The sequence below is a fragment of the Monodon monoceros genome, unplaced genomic scaffold (genome assembly GCF_005190385.1).
Source record: "Monodon monoceros isolate NGI ecotype Baffin Bay Population unplaced genomic scaffold, NGI_Narwhal_1 Super_Scaffold_13, whole genome shotgun sequence".
NCBI lineage: Eukaryota > Metazoa > Chordata > Mammalia > Artiodactyla > Monodontidae > Monodon > Monodon monoceros.
Window position 1 is genome coordinate 81,697,663 of NW_021703769.1, and position 24,947 is coordinate 81,722,609.

The 24,947-nt window shown below is 42.8% G+C and overlaps 1 protein-coding gene across 4 annotated transcripts in view; it reads right to left on the reverse strand.

Moving 5' to 3' along the window:
- Positions 1–19,421, reverse strand: part of EIF2AK1 (eukaryotic translation initiation factor 2 alpha kinase 1) — a 30,658-nt gene extending 11,237 nt beyond the window's left edge. Inside the window, exons 1-10 of one of the 4 annotated variants that reach the window (XR_003793017.1) lie at positions 19,218–19,412; positions 12,613–12,771; positions 9,269–9,402; positions 8,050–8,087; positions 7,201–7,300; positions 6,534–6,614; positions 5,545–5,644; positions 4,951–5,011; positions 4,295–4,622; positions 2,987–3,098 (exon numbers count right to left, since the gene is read on the reverse strand). Coding sequence is in view for 3 of the 4 variants with exons in the window: in XM_029219549.1 (XP_029075382.1) it covers positions 2,987–3,098; positions 4,295–4,622; positions 4,951–5,011; positions 5,545–5,644; positions 6,534–6,614; positions 7,201–7,300; positions 8,050–8,087; positions 9,269–9,402; positions 12,613–12,771; positions 19,218–19,335 (1,231 nt within the window). In the remaining variant the exon portion in view is untranslated. The other 3 variants (XM_029219549.1, XM_029219550.1, XM_029219551.1) reach the window with 3 other exon arrangements.
- Positions 19,422–24,947: the final 5,526 nt, after the last annotated feature.

A 24,947-nucleotide genomic window follows, 5' to 3' on the forward strand; every position in this document is an offset into this window, starting at 1 on the left:
GCAGAGCAACTAAGCCCGTGCGCCACAACTACTGAGCCTGCACTCTAGAGTCCACGAGCCACAACTACCGAAGTCCGAGCACCTAGAGCCCATGCTCCGCAACAAGAGAAGCCACTGCAATGAGAAGCCCACGCACCACAACGAAGAGTAACACGCTGCTGGCTGCAACTAGTGAAAGCCCCCACGCAGCAACGAAGACCCAATGCAGCCAAAAATAAATAAACAAAATAAATAAATATATTAAATAAAATAAAATCATAAACCTATTGTTTACCTTTGAGCACGAGAGCACCACATGCTCCCTTCTCCCTGAATGAGCCGACTTTCTTATAGAGCTCAAACCTATTCCACACCCTCCTTTTACACTGTCTAGCATATAATTTAGGGACCTCAAGTATTTAAGACAGAAAACTCTCTCTCTGTGTGTGTGTGTGTGTGTGTGTGTGTGTGTGTGTGTGTGTAAAAACAATGGTTCCAGGGAATTCCCTGGTGGTCCAGTAGTTAGGACTCTGTGCTTTCACTACCGGGGCCCGCGTTCAGTCCCTGGTCGGGGAACTTAAGATCCTGCAAATATCGTGGCACGGCCAGAAAGTGAATAAAAATTAAAAAATAAAACAAAAACAATGGTTCCACTACAAGTACCTCTAGTATGACCCCCCCCCGCACCCCCCACCCCTGAAGAAATGCAAGAAGGGCTTTCTGACTTTCCCAACTATTCAGAATAACTACCTTGCTTTGGTCTGTCTTTAAGTCGGTTTTCCTTTTAACTCACCTAACACATCCAAACGGTAGGCAACTGTTGGAGGATTCAGTAATTATACACAGACTTGCACCAGTGATCACAGTTTCCACTCAGTGCTACATCCTTTGCAGGCACTGCTTTAATCCTCACAATAACCCCATAAAATGGGGATGATCCACATTTTACAGGTAAGGATAGAGACAAAACTGTTAACTGACTTGCCCAAAACCTTCTAGCTGGTGAGTACCAGAGCCATGACTCAAACCCAGGTGTGCCGCTCATGGGAGTGTTGGGAATGATTCACGTAAAAAATGTGACTGATGTAAAGCTGGACACACAGGGCTGGAATGCTACAAAGATAAAACTTTTTATTTTAAAATATTTTTTAAAAGAAAAATATACATCCTGCTAGCAGTATGATCCATCTCTTGCCTTCACTGTTTTGACGGGTTTATCGTACTGGATGGTATAGATTAGAGTTCTCACCCCACACTTCGTTAAGGACTCACTTTCCCAACGTAAGCTTCAAGATCAACTGCACACGGGGCTGGAATGAACGATTCTCTTTCCACAAAGATGGGCACATAGCACTAGAATGCGCATGCAGCAGGCCAAGGATCCAGTTTTACTGGGCCCTAAAAATACCCCACGCACCACTTACCATGACTGAACTGAACAAAGTCTGGCATGTTCTAATTTCATGGCAAACAGAGGGGCACTGAGGAGCTGCTGGAGAGAGACGTTATGTCTCCGTCTCCATGGGAAGCTAGTCTAAGATTCTGAGTAGGCCAACTGACCTGTGTTTTAGGCCAAATAAAGGGTTATAGTGTCACTAGGAGTGAACGGCAAATGATTGATATTTAGTTGAGCCTTTACTTAAAATCAGGTCACTCGCATCCCCTATTTTGATCATCTACCGCAGTGAACTTCAACTTTGGCTGCACATTAGAATCAACAAGAGAACTTTCACAAAAAAATAACAAAGGCCAAGCCCTATCCAAGACCAATTATATAAAAATTACTGGTGTGGTCCCAGACAACACCCTTTTTCTTAAAAGATTTCATTTTTAAAAACAGTCTTAGATTTACAGAAAACCTGAGAAGACAGTTCCCACTTACCCCACACCCAGTTTCCCTGTCACCAACACCTTACATCAGGTCTGGTACATGTCACAATGCACCGATCCCGATACAAGTCCACAGGCTATTCAGACGTCCCTAGTTTTTACCTAACGTCCTTTTCCTGTTCCAGGATTCCATCCAGGATACCACATTACACTGACTTGTCATGCCTCTTGAGGGTCCTCTGGTCTGTGACAGTTTCTCAGACTTTTCCTGTTTATGATGACCTTGACAGTTTTGAGAAGTACTGGTCAGGTGTTTTGTAGAATGTCCCTCAGTTGGGATTTGTCTGTTTTTCTCATGATTAGACTGGGGTTATGGGTTTGGGGGAGGAAAAGCACAGAGATACCGTGCCCTTCTCACAGCCTCTTATCAAGGGCACATATTATCAACATGAGTTATCGCTGTTGATGCTGACCTTGATTACTTGCTGAGGGGGCGTTTGTCACGTTTCTTCCACTGTAAAGTTACTTTTTTTTATTGACAACATCTTTTTAAAAGTTCCCCAGGTGATTTCTATGTGCAGTGTTAAGTTGAGAACCAGTGTTATAATACTCTACAACTATTAACCTAACAGAGTACTTCTAGAGGCTATTGTATAACTGCAGGGGAGCGGGGGGATATGGATCTTGAGGGAGACAAACTTTTGACCACATGCCCTTCTATAAGGGTTTCTTTAAAGGTTTCTTTTTATAGAAATATCGCATTTTCAGTCTTTTCTTTTTTTCTTGGCCACACCGCACGGCATGCAGGATCTTAGTTCCCCGACTAGGGATCGAACCCGTGCCCCCTGCAGTGGAAGCACAGAGTCTTAACCACTGGACTGCCAGGGAAGTCCCAAAGTATCACATTTTCAGTTTAAAAAAGCAAAACAAATATTTAAATTTTCCCTTAAAAATTTTTTAAAAGACTTTTCTACCTGAAATCATTATACTAAATTCTAGCATAGTACTCTTCAATATCAACAAACTATGTATCTATAACAGAAAATATTAACTTCCAAATACCTACTTATATTTTAAAAGTGTGATTTTTCCCCCAATCTAAAGCACCTGCAGGCAGAAGGCGGCAGGCCTGTCTGTAGTTGCCAGCCCAGCCCTTGAACACCCACATGGTACTTACACGCGGATTCATCCACGCTCTCCCGGCCCTGCTGGTTCCTCTCTCTGATCCAGTCCCACAGCGAGAGCTCACACAGCTGCATCTGGATGTGAAGCATCAGGTGGTACTGCACCTAGGGGGCGACACACCACTGGCTCCCATCTGCACCACTTAGCGGACAAATGCTCCCTTGCCTACCCTAGGCCGAGCACCAGGCTACGTGCTGTGGACAGAGACTACAGACACAAGCCTGCCCGAGAAGCCCGAAGTCTAGTGAAGGAGACAGAGGAATAAAGCAATACTTAACACAACGCGTCATGACGCAAGTGGGCAGAGGCAGGCCCGGCTGGGGTTAGGCAGGTATTAAATGGAAGAAGCTCTTGAACGTGACAGGGTCCGTGGGCCCGAAACTGTTTAGTCTGCTCTCGAGATAAACAGTTTTTAAAGCTGAAGATACAGCATCAGGCTGGCTGTATGGTATTCTACTACTCTATGGATACCCCAGAGTGTGCACACACTTTATCTGGCTTCACATAACTAATAATTTGTCCAAGAAAAAAGTAAGCAAAAATTAAGCTCACTGTAGCCCATTCAGGAAATTTTCCCAAATGTATTACAGAGCAATGAAATGATTCTGATGAAAAGTCCCTCAAACTCAACTCCTTTATATTCAGGGAACCTACTCAAAGTTTTTTGTGTTTCATAAAAATACAGAGCCTCATATTCCTGGACAGCCAGAATTAATTCTACGTGTGAGTGTACAGATGGTATATACAGTTTTGTGATCCCAACACGACAGGTTATGCGCAGACCCTGTTAACGTTCAAGTTTAAATACTAACACTCAGTAAGGGAGAGAACACCAGCACATCAGTGTAGTCCTAATTACTGTAATTAGGACACTGAAAGCTGACCTGGTGATCCACCTATTCAGACAGCTGTTCTGTGTCCTAATAACATGTTCTAAAGTCACGTTCCAAAATACAGAAAATCTTTCTGCATAAATATATTTTGATAGCATGATGCTAACCAACCACAGAAACAGAACGTGTGTGATGCTTCCTGCTCCAGGGTGTACCTATGAGATGCCCCAGTCAGGGAGGTCAGAAAAGGACCAGGAGGAGTTTACTAAGAGAAGGAGGGAGGACCAAATACCCGGGCCACGTGTCAGGAGGCAGCACGAGGGCAGAAGAGCAAGAGCAGAGACAGGGACGGGGAGCTGAGGAGGGAAGCCGCCTGCGGGGCAGGGCCGGCCGCGTCTAATCACCATCCTCCACGCCCGTTATTACAGGGACACAGCAAATGCGCAGGTTCTGGGAAACTCATCTACCTCCGTCTGCCCCAACAAGTTTAAGTTTTCTTCAGAAGATTCCTCAGTGGATGCGAAATTCTCTTCCAGGTCTGAATTATGCCGAAGTGGCAGCCGATGCCCAACAATCGATCTGGAAGACTCGTCAGCCACACCTTTTCCTTGGGGCTCAAGGGACGGTTCAAATTCACCGGCATCTCTTGTGACTACACTGGCGCTGTAGTTCACCAATCTATTATTCTGATTTTCAACGCCAGATTCTCCCAAGGATTTTTCTTCTTCTGGGGTGAATTCGGCGAAGATAATGGATGGGCTGTTACTTTCATCACTTTTAACATCACACTGATCTCTGGAGGCCAAAAAAAAACAGTAAAGATAAAAACCAATGTAAAAAAAGATCCATTGTACCTCAACTGTTCCTTCAAGCCTGTATGAATCTGACTGGTAAACTCCTGACAAAAGAGACAACCAATCTGTCCAGCAGCAGCATTTACTTAAAAATACTGACAGGAAATACCTGAGAGGAGGAAGAAAATAACTTAACATTTTGTAATGAAAATAAGCAAAAAGAAAGTCTAAAACATTCCTGAGCTCCTAGGTGTAAAAGGCAAAGGCGACCCAAGGCAGGTGACTGGAGGTAACATCTAGGGTGTGAAAGGACACGGCAGCCCACGTACCTGGGGTCCTCCTGGTCAGAGATCACTTCCAGAGACGGCAACTGAATAGGAATTCTATCTGCTGAACAGAAACAAAAGGAAATCTTCAAGCAGCCCAGTTTTCTAATTTATAGTCAAAGGCAGAGCTAAAATACATAAGTAAGACCAAATGAGACAAGAAGTTAAAAATGTCACGACCTCCTGGCAAAACGCAAATACACCAAGCTTATTCAAATGACCAGCAGATTTTAGAAAAAACAAAAACAGAGCTGTTCAACTATGCGAGGGCTCATCGAACCTTCCGTACAGGACCTGACAGTAAATATTTCAGGTTTTGTGGGCCCTAGGGGACTCTGCTGCCACTACTCAACTCTGCTTTCGTAGTGCAAAAGCAGCCAAAGATAACACATGCGAACGAGCCTGTGTTCTAATAAACTTTACTGACACTGAAATTTGAATTTCATATAATCTTTACAAAATAATTCTTCCTTTGATTTAACTCTTTAAAAAAAAAAATTCTCAGCTTGTGGGGTGCACAAAAACAGACGTAGGCCTGATGTCACCCACGGGCTGAAATTTACCAACCCTTCAACTGTTTCATCTAAAACCGCTCACCTTGCCTTTGGGCCATGTGAACATGTTCTATCCAGGCAGTGTGATAGCCTACAATATTAGGATGCTGAAGACCAGCCAGCACCTTAACTTCCCGTAGTACCTGAAGAAGAAACATACTTAGAGCTGGTTTTTACTGACAAATTTGTTAAATGTTCATGGTATTAAATAATACTTGTTCCCTCTGTACGAGGAATCTAGACTGTGTTAAAATAATGGGAATACTTTTGTCAGAGACAAATGCAGTTGTTGTTGTTGTTGTTGTTGTTTGCGGTATGCGGGCCTCTCACTGTTGTGGCCTCTCCCGTTGCGGAGCACAGCCTCCGGACGCGCAGGCTCAGCGGCCATGGCTCACGGGCCCAGCCGCTCCGCGGCATGTGGGATCTTCCCGGACCGGGGCACAAACCCGTGTCCCCTGCATCGGCAGGCAGACTCTCAATCACTGCGCCACCAGGCAAGCCCTGCAGTTGTTATAGCAACTAAATAACTGACATGCATATAGCACTTTACACTTTTCATAGCTCATATATAATCATTCCCTCATTTCATTCTTACAAGTAAGTCCAGACCTCCAAGGTAAATAAAACCATTCTTGTCACCACTATTTTCAAGGGCAGGAGACAGAAGTGGCTTAGAGGACTAGGTCGTTTGCCTGGGACCACACAGCATGTCAGGGAGAAGACTTGGACCTGAATTGAGCGCCTGTGTTTTTCATAAAAAGCTTGTTATATATTGTATATGAATAGTTTACTTAAAGAATTAATTTCCCTAGCAATGACCCTGAAATGTGGTCAACCTAAAGTGCCTATAAAAAATTTAAGTCAAATAAAAATTTAATCTTGATGTTTATTTGATGGTAACCCATTCCTAGTAAACTGCAATCCATATCACCAAGTATTTCCCAAACACACAAACACACACACACACACAGACTCTTTCAAAAAGACCTAAATACTCAATTATTCAAAATAAGTAAATGTTTTAAATCATACCTTCATGCAATCTGTTTTAGTTGCACCCTTAATCAGGATTTTTTTAATTGCATAGTACTGACCATCTAATTTATTCCTGACCTAAAAGTAGAGGAAAAGACAAAGTATATTGTACCATTAAATCCAACTGAATAAAGAAAGTTCTTTTAACCTGACCTTAGATAATCCAAAGTAGCCAAAGAGATAAAATTAAGCTAAAGACACACGTCCTGGGGAATTCCCTGGCGGTTCAGTGGTTTGGACTCCACGCTTTTTGCATCCCCTTTACTATGTTCAGAGAAGTCAGCCGTAGTCAACTAGACTAATAGTTTTTCCAACTGTACTGAGAGTCCAACTCCTAGAACCTCTAGGTCTGAAGAATGGGAATGTTAGCAAAAAGGCTATGTGCAAAACACAGCAGCAAAACTTTTTCAAGTAATACATTTTTTAATAGAAATTAGCTACAGAACAAAACCTCAAAGTTTCCAGAATCCACCTAAATCACCAACGTGGTTAGGAAAACATTAAAACCTGCCCACATCCCTGTAAATGACAAATCTAAATAAAAAGTAAACATACATGATTTCTAGGAATTTTCCTTTGAGCACGTTAAATAATAATAATGAAAACAACCTCTGCAAACCCATTGTTTAGAGTAGGGGGTCAAAACAAATATGTGGAAAACCACCTTGTATACTCTTCCATATCCACCTTTTCCTAAGATGGCAAGCTCTTCAAATTCATTCAAGTAACGTGAAGTTTGTGCTTCAAAGCCTACTTCCCTTGATCTGAAAGTTAAACACAATCAATCAATCAATCCCCAAACATGAGAGAACCAAAATGTTCTAAGACAGACCATGTTCACTGTATTACTAGCCTGGCAAACCTCGTTTATCACTAAACTGTGATAATTTGGAAAGGATGAGCTAAAATGAAAGTTTTCATTCTCTATGAAGAAAACATTTGATGATAAGCTAATCAATAGCGTAATAGAGATATCAAGGGGATCATTAATTTTAAGTATTTTACCAGTAATCAGTATTCCAATTAGAAATTATTGTTTTAATAATTATTAAGTTAATATTATTATTTATTATTATTGTTTTAACAGGAATCCTAAGGACGACTAACAGGCAGGAGTTAAGTAGCTAAGCTCAGTGATAAGTTTACTTAAATTTCTTAATGATTCAGACCAGTTACAGATTTTAAACGAGCATTTCCTACATACAGCCGAAATTCAGTGGTGCTCCCCTGACAGGGACTGGATGTCAGTGCTCTGAATTAAGGGTGGGGCTTATGGAATCCACATGGAATTGCGGGGGAAGGGTGGTCAAAGAGAGAATGAGAAATCTTACAAAATTTTTAGCAAATCTTAAAGTTTTTAATCTTACAATGTTTTTAATTTTCATAAACTACCCTAACTACGTTATTTTTAATCCCACTACTAATTTCTGATTAATTCAGGATTAATTCTTAATCCCGATTTCTTTTGGATCAGTTTACCCCTTGCATAGTCAAAAAAGTATTCAACACATACCTGATCTTCTGGATATGAGAATTATCCTCACAAGGACCCTAAAATCAAAAAGTTATTTTTAAAAAACATTTTGAAAATTTCATGGAATAAGGAATCTATCAAAACTCAATGTTAGACCAGTATAAATGCTCAAACTAATATTAAAAAAAAAACACCCACCCAATGGCTTTTTCAATATTACTTAAGAGTTTGCAGTTGAAGACATTTTTCTCTTAACTAAAAGATCACCCGTGAAAAAGCTATATTCTTGCCAGCCAAGGACAAAGCTGAGATTTACCAAGGAGCGCCACCAGCAAACAACGCCAGCTTCCCCTTCACATAAAAGCAGAAACTGACCACTGCTCCCGCGTCACCGTTCCAAGCCCCCAGCACCTTGTGCCTGTATGACTGCATGTGTCTCCCTGCTTCTGCCCTCAGTCCCCTCCTCTGTGTATTCTCAACACAGCAGCTGGGGAGAACCCGTTAAAGTCAGATTATGTCACTCCTGTGCTCAGAACCCTGCAACACTTCTCATTTTACTGAGTGAAAACCAAAGACATTAAAACGGTCTCCAGATCCATCTCCATCTGCCCCTCGGCCCTGCCTCTCCCCCCTTGCTTACTCCACCTCTGCCACTGGCTGCCTGTCAGCCTCACAAACAGGCCAGCACACAGCTGCTCCTCTGCCTGGAATGCTTTCCCTCTGCGTGATTCATTCCTCAACCTCAGCTCCTTGCTCCTGTCTCAGCGAGGTCCTACCTGCCACGCTACACGGCCCCTCCCAACATTTTCTAATGCCCTTCACTGCTTTATGTTTCTCCTTAACACTTACCACCACCTAACACCCCATGTATTTTTCTTTTTCTCCTGTTTACTGCCCGCTTGTCAGAACATCGGCTCCCTGAGAGCAGGGACTTTTTTTTTTTTTTAATACAGCAGGTTCTTATTAGTTATCTATTTTATACCTATTAGTGTAGATATGTCAATCCCAATCTCCCAATTCATCCCACCACCACCCCCGCCCCAGGGCAGGGACTTTTATTTTGCTCACTGCCTGAACCCCAGCTCCTACAAGAGAGCCTACCACATAGCAGCCATTCGATAAACATCTGTTGAATAAACAGATGTTATAATGTTGAATAAACCTATGTTATAATCAGGATTTCAGAATGCTTTAAAATACAGTTCTCTTGAAATGAAAATGTTTTTATCACACTCCAAGTACATTTCTTAGTGCTTACCTGACGAACTCTCTCCTTAGCTGACCTCATTAAGTGCATAATAGCTCTGCTGTGATGTAGCCTCAAGGAGCTAAACTCGCCACTACACGCGAAGGATGACAGCAGCCCCATTTTGATAAAGGTCTGACAAAGTACTATAAAAAATTATGGAAAACAATTATTAGAAAGGCCATCAATGAGATGGCAATTTTCAAGAAAACACAGAAAATAAAGAGTCATAATAATAGCCTCTATAAGAAAAAAGTTATGTTTACGCACACATTACAGCTTGGGGACTGATTCTCTGAAGAGATGGAATGATTGGTTACACTCGTTGATCAGGGGCTCATCTGTTATTTCTTACCTGACACTCTACATTCTACAGTCATTTGTTTACCGTGCTTGGTCAGTCAGTAAAGTACTAAGTTCTGTTTTTAAAAAAGGCAAGAAAAAAAAAAAAAAGGAGGGCGAGGGGTAGAATATATAAATAAATAAAAATTTAAAAGGCAGGAGTGGAAACAAATGATTAGAACTGACAACAAAAGTGAATACGAGCTGTTGTTTTCAATTATGGAATATCCTTAACCAACACACAAAGAGCACATCTGAGATGTGTGTACAGACCAAATACCCGGGGGGGAAGTCAAGTCTTGAGTCACAAGACGAGGCTGCTCAGAAAAAGAAGTTTCTACAGTAGTGCTTGGTTTTTACTCGTTCAAGGAATACAGGTACTATAGAGAAAATTCTATGTGAAAAACTCTCCATTTAGATTGTCAACTAACTAAACCACATGAAAAACATTTACTTAAATATCCTTTATTTTGAACACCATGACACGAAGGAAGAAAGGAAACCAAAATTCACAGTCAGAAGAGGGAAACAGTAAGTAAAAGGTAATAATGATATTAACACTCTCATTTCTCTTTAAAAAATAATCAACTTTGTATTAAAGTTCAGGCTTTAAAAAGGCTGTATATAAGGAATTTTAAAACATCTTAAAACCAGCAAGATTCACAGCTTTGCTTTAATCAGGAGCGAGATACTATATTAAAAGCATTATAGGACTTCCTTGGTGGCGCAGTGGTTAAGAATCCGCCTGCCAATGCAGGGGACATGGGTTCAATCCCTGGTCCAGGAAGATCCCACATGCCACGGAGCAACTAAGCCCGTGAGCCGCAGCTACTGAAGCCAGCACGCCTAGAGCTTGTGCTCTGCAACAAGAGAAGCCAGTGCAGTGAGAAGCCCGCACACCGCAACGAAGAGTAGCCCCTACTCGCCGCAACTAGAGAAAGCCCACGTGCAGCAACAAAGACACAACGCAGCCAAAAATAAATAAATTTATTAAAAAAGAAAAAAAAAAGCATTATAATCTGCTTCTCTATACTAGAAAATAATCCCCGGGTTTGGAACCTACAGAATACCCCCTTTTGTACGACCCACCCCCCCAACACATATTCAAGAAAATAAGTGTATACTGGACAAATAACATTTTTTACCATTTCTTATATCCCATGAAGCTTATCAAAATGATAATTACCTTTAACTAAAAACATTATGTTCTTCTAAGATCACATAAAAATATCTGTAAATTTAAGGCTTTCTAACACCAAACAAGGCTTGGGAAGACTTTTGGGAGAAAAGACACTTAGAATCTGTGGTGTGGGCTCCTCAAGAGTTCAGTCTATGAAGCTGAACCAGAAATGCCATAATCTGTAATTCTACTCATTTCTGTGCTTGGTCCTCAGACAAGTAACCTATGGCAGGAATAAACATTTTCAACCACTGTGATTATTTTGATCGTTGTCTCGGGCTACTGACACACAGCTCCACAGTTATAAAACTCTTATAATCTTCTGAGTGATAGGGGTATTAGGAGCATCTTTTGTCTTAATATTTGGTCTCTGACCTCAGTTCCTGACATAAGAGCTTCTCAGAGCCTTGGAGTCTCCAGTGATGAGTCTTTTTGTATGCTAATGAGATGACTGGTGGCTGGAGCCCCTAGGTCACTTCAGGATGGGGGCTGGTCCCCAGAAAGACCAAGCCTTGATTAGAAGCTGAGAACTTTCCACTTCACGCCCCCATCTTCCAGGGAGGGAAGAAGGGCTGGAGACTGAGTTAATAATCAAGCATACCAACGTGATGAAGCCTCAATAAAAAATCCCTAAAGTACCAGGTGGGTGGACACATCCACTTGCCAGGAGGGTGGGGAACCCAAACTCTGGGGGGACAGAAGGTAGAGCACTCTGGACCCTCAGGACCTCACCCTGTGTGCCTCTGTATTCTTTATCATATCCTTTATTATAATAAACTGGTAAGCATAATTAAGTGTCTTGGGCTTCCCTGGTGGCGCAGTGGTTGAGAATCCACCTGCTAATAAAGGGGACACGGGTTCGAGCCCTGGTCCGGGAAGATCCCACATGTCACGGAGCAACTAAGCCCGTGCACCACAGCTACTGAGCCTGCGCTCTAGAGCCCACAAGCCACAACTACTGAAGCCCGCGTGCCTACAGCCTGTGCTCCACAACAAGAGAAGCCACCGTAATGAGAAGCCCGCACACCGCAATGAAGAGTAGCCCCGGCTCGCCACAACTAGAGAAAGCCCACGCACAGCAACGAAGACACAACACAGCCAAAATAAATAAATAAATTTATTTTTTTTAAAAAGTAAGTGTCTGCCTGAGTACTGTGAGCTGTTATAGCAAATTATCAAACCTGAGGAGGGGCACTGGGAACCCCCAATTTGGAGCCAAGTCAGACACAAGTGTGGGTAACCTGAGAACCTAGGGACCTCCTACTTTCGACTGGCATCTGAAATGAGGACAGTCTTGTAGGACTGAGCCCTTAACCTGCCAGATCTGACACCAACTCCAGGGAGACAGTGTCGGAAGTGAATTGTAAGACACCCAGCTGGTGTCAGAAGAACTGGTCCGGGTGGGAGGAAAGCCCCACACATTTGGTGCCGGAAGTATTCAATGTGTAGAGGAAAACAGTCTCCTTCAACGACACAAAACACAACCGTTCAGGGCTCTGGGCAAAAACAAGTTCCGAATCAATACCTGGGATTTTCATGTACCTGTTCACCAACTAAACCGTAACAGATCTTCGAAAATTGCATGAATTATCACTTATAAATCAAAAAGAACTACCTTTTAAATACACACAATTTTGTGGTGATGAATCTTTTGCAGGGTCCCCAGGGATGATATTCATAAGGAATTACCCAAAGGAAAACATAAAATAAATTTACAGGATGTACTACTAAGGCTTATTTCCAATTTTTATATACCAGCTGCTTCTCTGACAGCGTTAAACAACAGAGTAATTTTACAAGTTTTATTTAGCAAGGTTAATTTATTCTTACTAACATTTAAACACCTGTCTTGAATGAAGCAGGTTTGGTTCGTGCACATGGCTCAAGTGTTCCAGCAGAGAAACCAGCAACAGCTGGTTTGCAACTGAAAAAGGGAAGGTCGGCTGCTGTAGGGGTCCTTTCAGCACCTGGAGTTCTGCGGGAACATCAGATTCTGCAAATTAAAAAAGGAAAAAAATTTTAAGAAATGGTAAACATATCTCATAATGACAAAACAGCATATTCTAATTAGGAAAACACACTATTTAAATTTAAGGAAATAAAAAGCAAAACAGTAGTTATGGTGAGTGGGGTTAATCAAGACAGGCATTCTGGAATTGAGTTTTGAGTTGAATTCTGGAAGGACTAGCAGAGAGATGCCAGTTCAGGAAGGGAGGAAGTGCTGGTTAGGGATGATGTGTACAAAGGTAGAAACAAATAAATATTCCAGCAAACAAGCAAGGAAGCAGGAACAGGATGGCTTCCTTCCTTCGGGAAGCAGAGAGAAAGAAGTTTGGCAGCAAAGAAAGGGAAAGGGAGGAAGAACGGAATCTTTACTCTGAGCTACACACTATGGACCAGGTGTTTTATATGCACAATCTCATCGAATCCTCCCAAAACGCCCTATGTTACCATTCCCATTTTACAGATGCAGACACTGATCTCATTGAGAGGTTAAGGAACAAGTTAGCAGGCAGATCAGACTGACTCCCAAGTCCATCCTCTTTCCACTGAACAAGACCAAGCGGACAGCTGAGTTGGCACTTAAAGCTGACAGTCGTTAAGTTCTCATGCACTGTTTAATACGTTATTTAACAGGCCAAAAACACAATGCAGGAAACATGTCTGAGGAAACTGTTCTGGACACGTGATAGGTAGCCTGGAAGGAGACATGCAAGGGTCAACAAGAAGGGGCTTCCCTGGTGGCACAGTGGTTAAGAATCAGCCTGCCAATGCAGAGCACACAGGTTCGATCCCCGGTCCGGGAAGATCCCACATGCCGCGGAGCAACTAAGTCCGTGCGCCACAACTACTGAGCCTGCGCTCTGGAGCCCGTAAGCCACAACTACTGAGCCCACGCGCCACAACTACTGAGCCTGTGCTCTAGAGCCCGCGCACCTAGAGCCCGTGCTCCGCAACAAGAGAAGCCACAGCAATGAGAAGCCCACGCACGGCAACGAAGAGTAGCCCCCACTCGCCGCAACTAGAGAAAGCCTGCGCGCAGCAATGAAGCAACACAGCCAAAAATGAACTTAAAAAATAAAATAAAATAAATTTTTTAAAAAAAGAGTCAACAAGAAGTCAGGGTGAGCCTATAAAGCAGGTAAGTGACAGAAATGTGGAGGAAAGGACAGGTCCCAGAGATACCAAGAAAGAAATGGATGGGTCAGGATTTAAAACACTAGGAATGAGAGGAAGGAGAGGTTAACAAGAGTGAAAACTGGTAAGAGGGGCTGTTGGAGGAAAGATGAGCTCAAACTCAGGAGCCGCTGACCCAGCTGGAAATGCCCTGTGGAGACAGAGCCCAGGTATCCTACACCTTCTCAAATCAGCCCCAGTCCAAACATTTTATTCCACGCTTCTCTATCAACTACTAAAGGTCCTGGAAGAGAGGTTTTGAAATCCAGTCTTCATTCACCAATTCACCTCTCCGACCTGTAGGTGGCCCAAAAAAGACCTGCATGAATGGAGATGTGCTATTCATTTTAAATGAATACTTATTGCCTAAATATGAGAAAGAAAAAGAATGGAAAATGTGGCCATGTAAAAACTTCTCTATGTAAAGACATCTTAAAGTTAAAATATGAATCACAAAATCAGATACAGTACAGATACCTTTACTGTACATGACAAGAAAAAGGGAATAAAATTTATATAGCACTCTTACAAGCTAGTAAGAAAATGAAGCACAATTAAAATTCAAATAGGCTTAACAAAACTAGTGGGTAATGACATACATAGTAAAATAACCACAGTACAAGAATTTGCCATCAGACTGGTAACTATTTAAAGCCTGGACTCGTTGGTATTGTTAAGGGCACAGAAAACTAGATACTTTCAAACACAAGGGGGTGTTTGCAACCTTTGACAATACACTGTAGAATTTCACGTGTGCAAAACTTTACTTTTGGAAATGTAAACCAAGGGAATAATTAAACAAAGCACAACAAATATATATGTACAAGGTGTTCAGGATAACAAAGTATTAAAAATTTGTTAAACAAGTTATACACATATAATAGAATACTATGTAGCTGTTATAAATGATGGTGTATAGAAAGATAATCATAAATAATCCTGTATCAAGTCAAAGAAGCAGGCCATAGACAGTAACACTAATGAAGCTGAGGGAGATAGCTTCATACAAACCAATGCAACTTTTCTGGTTATCATTTTAGCAAAACATATCAAAACTGTTTTCAATATTTTTCTTTGACCCAACAAATCCTACTTCTGTGGGTCTATTCTAAAGAAATAATCAGATATTAACAAAGATTTATGTATACACATGTCAAACCCATCATTATTTCTAATGGTAAAAAAAAAGATAAATCTGTTTTCCACCAATACAGCGAAGGTTAAATAAATGATAGTACAGAATGTGATGGTCTTAAAATAACGTTCTTAAAGACTAATTTGTCACAAGAAAATGCTAATAAAAGTTCACATTTAAAAAGCAACATAAGGTAATTCCCTGGTGGTCCAGTGGTTAGGACTCTGAGCTTTCACTACCGGGGCCTGGGTTCAACCCCTGGTCGGGGAACTAAGATCCCACAAGCCGCAAGGCATGGCCAAAAAATAAAAATAAAAAGCAACATAAAACTTTTACAATCACGATTTTAAAATATATTTATTCTATATCTATATAAATGTACACACACAAAAAAAGAATGGAAACATCAAAACAGACAGAAATCTCTGCCCCCTGTGTTTTCAATGAAAGAGGCTACAAAGAGTGAAATTACAGTGAGCAGCTGTTTTATAGTCTGCCTGTTTGATCCTTCATATCTAGGCATCTACCTGGCATACAGCAACTCTCAGGAAATATTTGCAAATGAATACACCAAATTATTAGCAGTGAGTTCTCCTCAGAGACGTGAATATATACACTTTCCCCTCTTCTTCCTTTATGCCTTTAAATTTTGCACATGACTTCTCTAAATTTTTATCTTATCTGGACGACGAAATCAGACAGAAATCTTGAATCCATTCAGAATACCTTTCTTTGACAAACAGTTTTAAATGCAAAATTCACCCAAAAAATTGTCTCTAGCTAAGCCAAAATGTAATGTTTGTATATTTAAATGACAAACAGTAATCTCTGGGCTATGAGATTATGGTTTTTCTAATTTTCTTCTTCATGCTTTTCCACATTTTTAACATACTCTGTAATGTGAAAAAAAAATTTTAAGTACTGAATTGTCAACAGTTGGTGAGATTTTTTGGGGAGGGTTTTCTGCTTCTACACTTTCCTATTTTTTTTTTTTTTTTTTTTGCGGTACGCGGGCCTCTCACTGTTGTGGCCTCTCCCGTTGCGGAGCACAGGCTCCGGACGCGCAGGCTCAGCGGCCATGGCTCACGGGTCCAGCCTCTCCGCGGCACGTGGGATCTTCCCGGGCCGGGGCACGAACCCGTGTCCCCTGCATCGGCAGGCGGACTCTCAACCACTGCGCCACCAGGGAAACCCTACACTTTCCTATTTTTATACTCTCCTATTTTCTACAATGAGAAAATCTACTTTTTAATAAAAAACAAAAAAGAATGGTTGCTCAGTGGAGTCAACTGAACCTAATAAATCAAGAAAATGACAACTTTAAAAAGACCAATGGACAGACACCCAAATGCAGGAAGGAGTAAAACTGAAAGGAAATGAAGGCTGAGGCTAAAAGCTTCCCATTTCACAGTTCTGGTCAAGAGAAAAGGAAGAGGTTAAGTGGCTAAAAGGAAAGGTGAGGTCAAGTTCTCTTATTAAAGAGTAGGAAATGGTATCTAAACCCGATGTGCATTAGAGTTCTAGAATTCTGCCAAGAAGGAGGGGAGTAAAACAAACAGGAAAGGGATGAACTGATTCAACCTCCTGAGGGAAGTATGATCCAAATGGTCCATTATTAAATTAAAGAACCTGTAGAATTAATCTGAGGTAAAAACATTTGTGTCAGATGAAAGAAGGAAAATGAATGAGTCTGACAATGGGCTTACTGTCGGCCCTCCTTCTAACGCTGTGCTGTTCCACAGGAAAAAAAAAACATGCAGAAACTCTGATCAAAGGCTGATGTTGGCTCCAGGAGACTCCCTACAGGATGAGTTGCTAAAGAACGCAGGTGTTACTTACATCTAGGCTGCAACTTTTCTGACACTACCATTGGCGGGCAGAGTGACCTCCTCACATCAATACAGACGACGGTCGAGAAATCGTCTACCTACTGTTTGAAGTCTAGAAATGAAACTACATTTCTCACAGACCTAACTTTTCATATAAAAAGATAAAGTATGTCTGGACACTCTGGGCTTCTTTGGAAGAAAAGGCAATACGTAAATGCGGCAGTATTATTAGTAACCAAAGGAGGAGGAAATTTTTAGAAGCTTATCGACGATCACTCCCTTCAAGAATAATCTTCGGTTTGCAGAAAACCTTATCACAGTGTTACAGAACAGACAGACTTGCCTGTTTACCGCTGGGACTTCTATGACATAATGCTTTACGCATCATTGAGCTGCTATAATATGACACGTGGAAAAAATCAGTTTGCCCATTAAAAAGTAGTTAGCTTACAACTGTCCTGTGCTAAGGGCCTACTTAAATCGCCCTCACAGTCTGTTTTTGTTTCTCTTTAAGCTCAAGAACTGTAGGTAGTAATAAGGATGAAAATCAAAGAATTTAAGGAATAAATTAAGACCTTTTCGACTCGGCTTGCACCTTTAAATCCCTGCAACATGTTAATATTTGTTTCATCCTTCAACTTAACGTGTATTCTCTGTAATCATTCTATTCGAACTACCACATAGTAAAAACCTCCTTGAACCAATGTATTCATTTTTTATGGCACAATTTTATTTTAAAAGTGGCCATACAGGGACTTCCCTGGTGGTCCAGTGGTAAAGAATCCACCTTACAATGCAAGGGACGTGGGTTCGATCCTCGGACAGGGAACTAAGATCCCACGTGCCGCAGGGTAACTAAGCCCGCGTGCCTCAACTAGAGCCCACTGAACCCTGGAGCCTGTGTGCTACAACTGGAGAGAAAAAACCCACACGCCACAACTAGAGAGAAGCCCACGTGCCGCAACAAGAAGATCCGACGCACCCAAAAAATTAATTAATTAAAGTCCATACACACTACTATATATAAAATAGGTAAACAACAAGGACCTACTGTATAGCACAGGGAACTATACTCAACATCTTGTAATAACCTATAATAGAAAAGAAACTGAAAAAGAATATATATGCATATGTATAACTGAACCACTTTGCTATACACCTGAAACTAACACAACATTGTAAATTAACTATAATTCAATTTTTCTTAAGTGTTCATCCACTAAGCAAAAAAAAAAACGACCACATTCTGAGAACTTGGGATATCTGTTGCTACTGGGTTACAGAATACCGATACCTATACTACCACCATCAATATATTTACTTTTTAAATACATGCTTTCCCCACTCCCCTATTTTTAGTTGTCCAATATCTAAACTGAGCAGACGTTACATACCAGACTCTCTCGATTTTGGCCCCTATTTAATCTTAGTTCTGCTCATAATTATATGCTGTAATGCTCACTCCCCATCCTTATGTTGATGTCTGCAAGGGCTTAGCCAACTACAAATGTTACAGGGTAGACTGTCCACATGAAACCTCCCTCCCTTCTGATACCAACTGCAAGTCTGGAAAAGTTCTCCAAATCACGCTCATGTTCAATTAAAAAAAAAAATTTCTTTTTGCCAAAACAACTGGTTGCAGCTAAAGAGCCAATTGCACTTTCATTAAAACATTAGATACTCTGAACTGGTTAGACTCAAGGCTGTAAGTACCTCTCGTTTTATGAATAACTTGACTGACTTTGCCGACTTAGCCCTATCTCCTAGAAACCAAAAGCCTCAAGAAAACTCGGGCGTTTTGTTTTAACCGAAGAGGATGATGTCCATACTGCCTCACTATGAGAAGTCTTTAGCTACGCGATTAGTGAAGCAAAAGACAAGAGAAGCTACAAATTAAAACTCTTAACCCAAACTGTTCAGCGCATAGGGTCTGCAGAGTTCCATTCCAGTAGTTTACAAAGTTCAAGCTCATCGCCCGACAACACCCCGGGGCTCAGGTGCTGTAAAACAGTCCAGCACGTCCGCAGCCCCGAGTCCACGGAGGAAATACAGAAATGTAAACGATCGACCGAGCTGCAGACACCTGTTTCAACACGAGTTCACCTAACCCAGACGGCCCGCCCGCCGCCCCCATACGGCACCGCTGGGTCCCGGTTCAAGCCCGGATCCAGACGAATTTGTCCAGGTCCTGGGCCGAACCTCGCAGCTACCTGCCCGCCACGGGAATGAAGGTGGACGGGGGCGGGGAGGGCCGCCGCCGCCGCCGCCGCCGCCGCCGCCGCATTCCGGGTCCCTCACCATCATACTTGGGGTCCGAGCCCTCGGCCGGGAAGTCGATGGCAGGCGGCGCAGGCACAGCCCCTGCCGCGTCGCCCTCCGCCTCGCGCTCTCGGGCCCCCGAGATGCCCCCCAGCATCGCCCGCCGCGCGCGGGCTGCAAGCTAGCCCTCCCGCCACCCAAGCGCCGCCTCCCTGTTTACTCCCAGCTGCCGCCACCGGATCCGGAAGTAGCCCCTCGGAAGGCGGAAGACCTGCCCGCCCCCCGGGCGCTTGAGGGGGCGGGCCCTGCCGCATGCCACCGCCCCGCCCCTTCCCCTTCGAGGAGGGCGGCTGGTCCCGTGCCGGCGCACGCCAGCTGCTGGCGCGTGGTGGGCTGCTCTGCGGGCGGCGGCTGGCGCGGCGTTGCGGGAGGAATTGGGTGGCCCCCACGTGGGGTCAACCCCGGCCTTTACTCCCTGCGGTTAAGCCCCACTATCCTCGAGACCTGAACACCCGACGAGTCAGCGCTCTCACTTCTCACGCCAAGACTCGGGTGCTAGTGTAAGAATCGGATGTCTGCAGGGACGCTGATCCAAATGTTTACTTTTTGCGGATACAGCGGTGACTGTTCATTTGTCATTTATTTTTTTTTAAAAATCAAAAGCATCTGCAAGACTCGTCTCAAGGAGAACTGAACGTATTTTGGTGAACCGTTAGGCCACAGCAAAACGAGAAATGCCAAATAGATTCCAGAGTGAATCAGCCTAATAAAAATTCCGCTGGTTTTGAGACGACTTTCACAAACCTGAGACAGGCTTTTCCAAGTGATCCCATGGCCACACTGGACCAACGGTGGTTTGAAGCCATTGGCTGCAAAAATCCTCTTTGCCCTGTGGCGATGTCTCTGAAGACTTGGTCGCTGACACAATGCTGTTGGAAGTTGATTCTTAGATCGCAGATTAGATAACATAGCTGGAATAAAAAGCGTTTGGGGGAGTTCCCTGGCGGTCCAGTGGTTAGGACTTGGCGCTTTCACTGCCCTGGCCTAAATTCCATCCCTGGTTGGGAAACTAAGCTCCCGCAAGCAACGTGGCTCGGCCAAAAAAAAAAAGAAAAGCCTTTCAGATTTGGGGCCTCAACCCCAGTGCGATGTGCAAAAATGGTATTGTTTAAGAATTTTATTTGAACTTCTCTGGTGGCACAGTGGTTGAGAGTCTGCCTGCCAATGCAGGGGACACGGGTTCGAGCCCTGGTCTGGGAGGATCCACCATGCTGCGGAGCATCTAAGCCTGTGTGCCACAACTACTGAGCCTGCACTCTAGAGCCCGCAAGCCACAACTACTGAGCCCATGTGCCACAACTACTGAAGCCCGTGCACCTAGAGCCCGTGCTCCACAACAAGAGATGCCGCTGCAATGAAAAGCCCGTGCACCCCAGCGAGGAGTGGCCCCTGCTCGCCGCAACTAGAGAAAGCCCGCGCGCAGCAACGAAGACCCAACGCACCCAAAAATAAATGAATAAATATTTTTTTAAAAGAATTTGATGGGACTCCCCTGGTGGTGCAGTGGTTAAAAGTCCACCTGCCAATGCAGGGGACATGGGTTCGAGCCCTGGTCTGGGAAGATCCCACATGCCACAGAACAACTAAACCCGTGCGCCACGACTACTGAGCCCAAGTGCCACAACTGCTGAAGCCGGCGTGCCTAGAGGCCGTGCTCCGCAACAGGAGAAGCCACCACAATGAGAAGCCCGCGCACCTCAACGAAGACCCAACACAGCCAAAAATTAATTAATTAATTAATTTTTTTAAGAAGAATGAGCAAAAAGATTTAGCTTAAAAAGTTATTAATTGCAACACTAATTATAATACCCAAAACAGGCAATATAACTGGTTAAATAAATTACAAATATCAATACAATGGCACACTTTGCAACCATTAAAAATATTGGTATGCATTATCTGGTTCTCACCACTTTTCCACCACCACCAGAATGGAGAAAAAAAAAAACAAACAAACTCATTCTGGTCAGAATAGAATGAAAGAAATCTTTCTAGAAGATGACCTGCAATTTATAGTTAAAAGCTTTAAATAAGCATACCCTTCCACCTATATATATAGGTGTATATCCAAAGGAAATAGAGTGGTGAAAAAAGATAAATACAAGAATGTCCATCAAAGTGTAATTTATAATTTAAAAAGCACTGAAATAATCCAAATTCCAAATAGAAGAGCAATTTGGGTACATCCCTGCAATGAAACCACATGTAGGCAAAAATTGGAAGAAAAAAAGCACGTTCCTCTCTTGGCTTCCATAATATCACACAATTTTAGTTTTTCTCTATTTTACTGGCCCTTCATCTCAATATCCCCTTCTGGATCCTCCTTCTCCAAATGTGTAATTCTGTAGGGCTCTTGTCATGTCACTCCAAATTCTGTCAGGAGATAACCACGTGTACCGCTATCACTTTACATACCATCTATAACCTGACAACTCCCAAATGTATCTCTGCAACACAGACTTGTTCTCTTGGATGGCTTAAAAGCATCTCAAATTTGTCTGAACGTGAACTCTTGATATTCCTCCTAAAACTTCTTTTCTACTACCCTTCTCCATCCATTTAAATTAGCACACAGTCCACCCACTTGTCCAAGCCTGAAACCTGAGAGTCAACTTTTATTCCATATCCAGAATATATCCAGGCTGCCTACAAATTAATAAAAAAATAAATAGGGCTTCCCTGGTGGCGCAGTGGTTGGGAGTCCGCCTGCCGATGCAGGGGACACGGGTTCATGACCCGGCCCGGGAGGATCCCACATGCCGCGGAGCGGCTGGGCCCGTGAGCCATGACCGCTGAGCCTGCGCGTCTGGAGCCTGTGCTCCACAACGGGAGAGGCCACAACAGTGAGAGGTCCGCATACCGCAAAAAAAAAAATTAAATAAATAAATAAATAATAAATAGAAACATGATACATATAAAGATGCAATATTAAACATACAGGTAACCAAAAAGGAACCCCTAATGGCCAATAAACATAGGAAAAGATACAAACATTTCACTAGTTACAGGTAAGTGTAAGTTAAACAATGAAATATCATTTCAAACTATCATTTGCAAACATTGGAGTTTTTGATACCGAGAGTTGGTGAGGATATGGAGAAAAGGAACCATCATACATCGCTAAAGAGCTATTTAGGGATATTGAGTGAAGCTGAAATGGTGCACACCCAATATCCAGTAGTTAATTCCCCTCTTCGGGACTTCCCTGGTGGTCCAGTGGCTAAGACTCCACGCTCCCAATGCAGGGGGCCCGGGTTCGATCCCTGGTTGGGGAACTAGATCCCACATGCCGCAACTAAGACCCAGCACAGCCAAATAAATAACAAATAAATTTTAAAATATATTCTGAAGATAATAATTCCCCTCTTGGTTCCCTTTAGACACCCCTATCTGTGCCTAAGGATATGTGTATAAAGATACTTATTGCAACATTGTTTGTAACAACAAATACAAAAATAGCCTAATAGCCATCAGTAAGGAAATAAACATATATGCAAACAAATATTATAGAAAAGCTAGAATGAATCAACTAGATATACTTGTCTTATCATGGACATTTAAAACAACACAGTGGGGAATTCCTTGGCGGTCCAGTGGTTAGGACTCTGCGATTTCACTGCCAAGGGCATGTGTTCAGTCCCTGGTCAGGGAACTAAGATCCTGCAAGTCATGCAGTGTGGCCAAAAATAAATAAATAAATAAATAAATAAATTAAAACACAGTGAAAGTTGCAGAAGCCTTATTTTATATGCATAATAATGTTTACTGAGAACTGTGTCAGCCTCATGCACACAGTTCTATGTGCTTTTACAAATATTAACTCATATATATATACAAATATTAACTCATATATATACAAATATTAACTCACATATATCATATATGTGTAACTGAATCACTTTGCTGTACAGCAGAAATTAACACACACTGTAAATCAACTATACTTCAATAAAATAAAACAACATTTTTAAAGGCCATTTCACTGTTCTGACAAGCCGGCTGCTTCAGGAAGGTAGGGGACATGGTAAGACCAGAGAATTTCATGAGCATAGATCCATTGCTGCACTTCACTTGCTGGAAAGTGAGTTCCTTGATCAGAAGCTGTGTAGAATACCATTTCAGTGGATAAAGCATTCTGTAAGTCCAGATGGTAGTTTTGGCAGAATAATTGCATGCAGGGAAGGCAAATCTCTACCCAGAGTAAGTGTCTAGTCCAGTAAGAACAAAATACTGCCCCTTCCATGATGGAAGTGGTCTAATATAATCAACCTGCCACCAGGTAGCTGGCTGATTACCCCGAGGGAATGGTGCCATATTGGGGGTTCAGTGTTGGTCCCGGCTGATGGCTGATTGGGCCCTCAGCAGTGGCTGTAGTCTTGGTGAGTGGAAGCCCATGTTGCTGGGCCCACCCATAACCTCCATTCCTGCCACTATGGTCACTTTGCCCATTGGGTGATTACAGGGGCAACTGGGGGAAAAGGCTGACTGGTATCCACAGAATGGTTCATCTTATTGACTTGATTATTAAAATCCTTTGCTGAGGGACTTCCCTGGAGGTCCAGTGGTTAGGACACCACTCTTCCACTGCAGGGGGCGAGGGTTCAATCCCTGGTCAGAGAACTAAGATCCCACATGTCACACAGTGCGGCCTTATTAAAAAAAAAAAAATCCTTTGGTGAGTATTCACTTGGGACGAAAATATCTTCACCTTTTTCACCCATCCAGGGACGTGTATCCACATATCTCTTCCCCAGACTTCCCTGTCATCAGTTATAGACTTGCATTCCTTCCAAGTCCCTGACCGTACAACCAAACCATTGGCCACATCCCATGAATCGGTATATAATCACATCTGGCCACTTCTCCTCACAAGCAAAATGAATAACCAGATACATTGCTCAAAGTTCTGCTCAGTGGGAGGATTTCCCTTCACCATGTCCTTCAGGGATGTCCCAGAGAGGGGCCGTGGTGCTACAGCTGCCCACTTGTGGGTGGTGCCTGCATACTGTGCAGAAGCATCTGGAAACCAGGCCCAAGTCTTCCCTTCCTTTGTATATGCTCTGATCATAGGCAACTCTCCATAAGGCCATACTCGTAGGCGTGGAGAGAGAGGGTATTGTAGCAGGAGTGGGAACCGTGAACATTTGAGCCACTTCTTCATGTAAATTATGTGTGCCTTCAGGGTCTGCCTGGGCATGATTTCACTTCCATTTGGTGATGCAGTGCTTCTGCGCATGCCCAACTTTATGGCTTGTTGGGTCAAAGAACACCCGGTTCATGATAAACCATTCAGGTAAATAAGATGTAGGATCTTACTTCCCCGACCAGGTATCGAACCCACGCCCCCTGCACTGGAAGCACGGAGTCTTAACCACTGGACTACTGGATCCTTGGGAAGTCCCAAGGATCTCTTCTTTCAAGGCAGACACAGAACTTCCACGTCAGTTAAAATCAAATCTGTAAAAGCTCATCCTTTTCTTTCCCCTTTGTCCAGTGACATTAGGAGTCACCAGTCAATCTCATTATACTTGTTAATTTAACAAAATGTTTTAAGGTATCATATACAAGGTCACCCAGATCCTTGCTTCTTATAAGTGTTTGATTAAGAGTATCCAGTGGTGATATTTTCTGTATCTCTTTTGCCACATCACGCCGTGTACCTCTAGAAATAGAGTCACTACTCTTTGCCACATCTATTTCGAGGTGAGA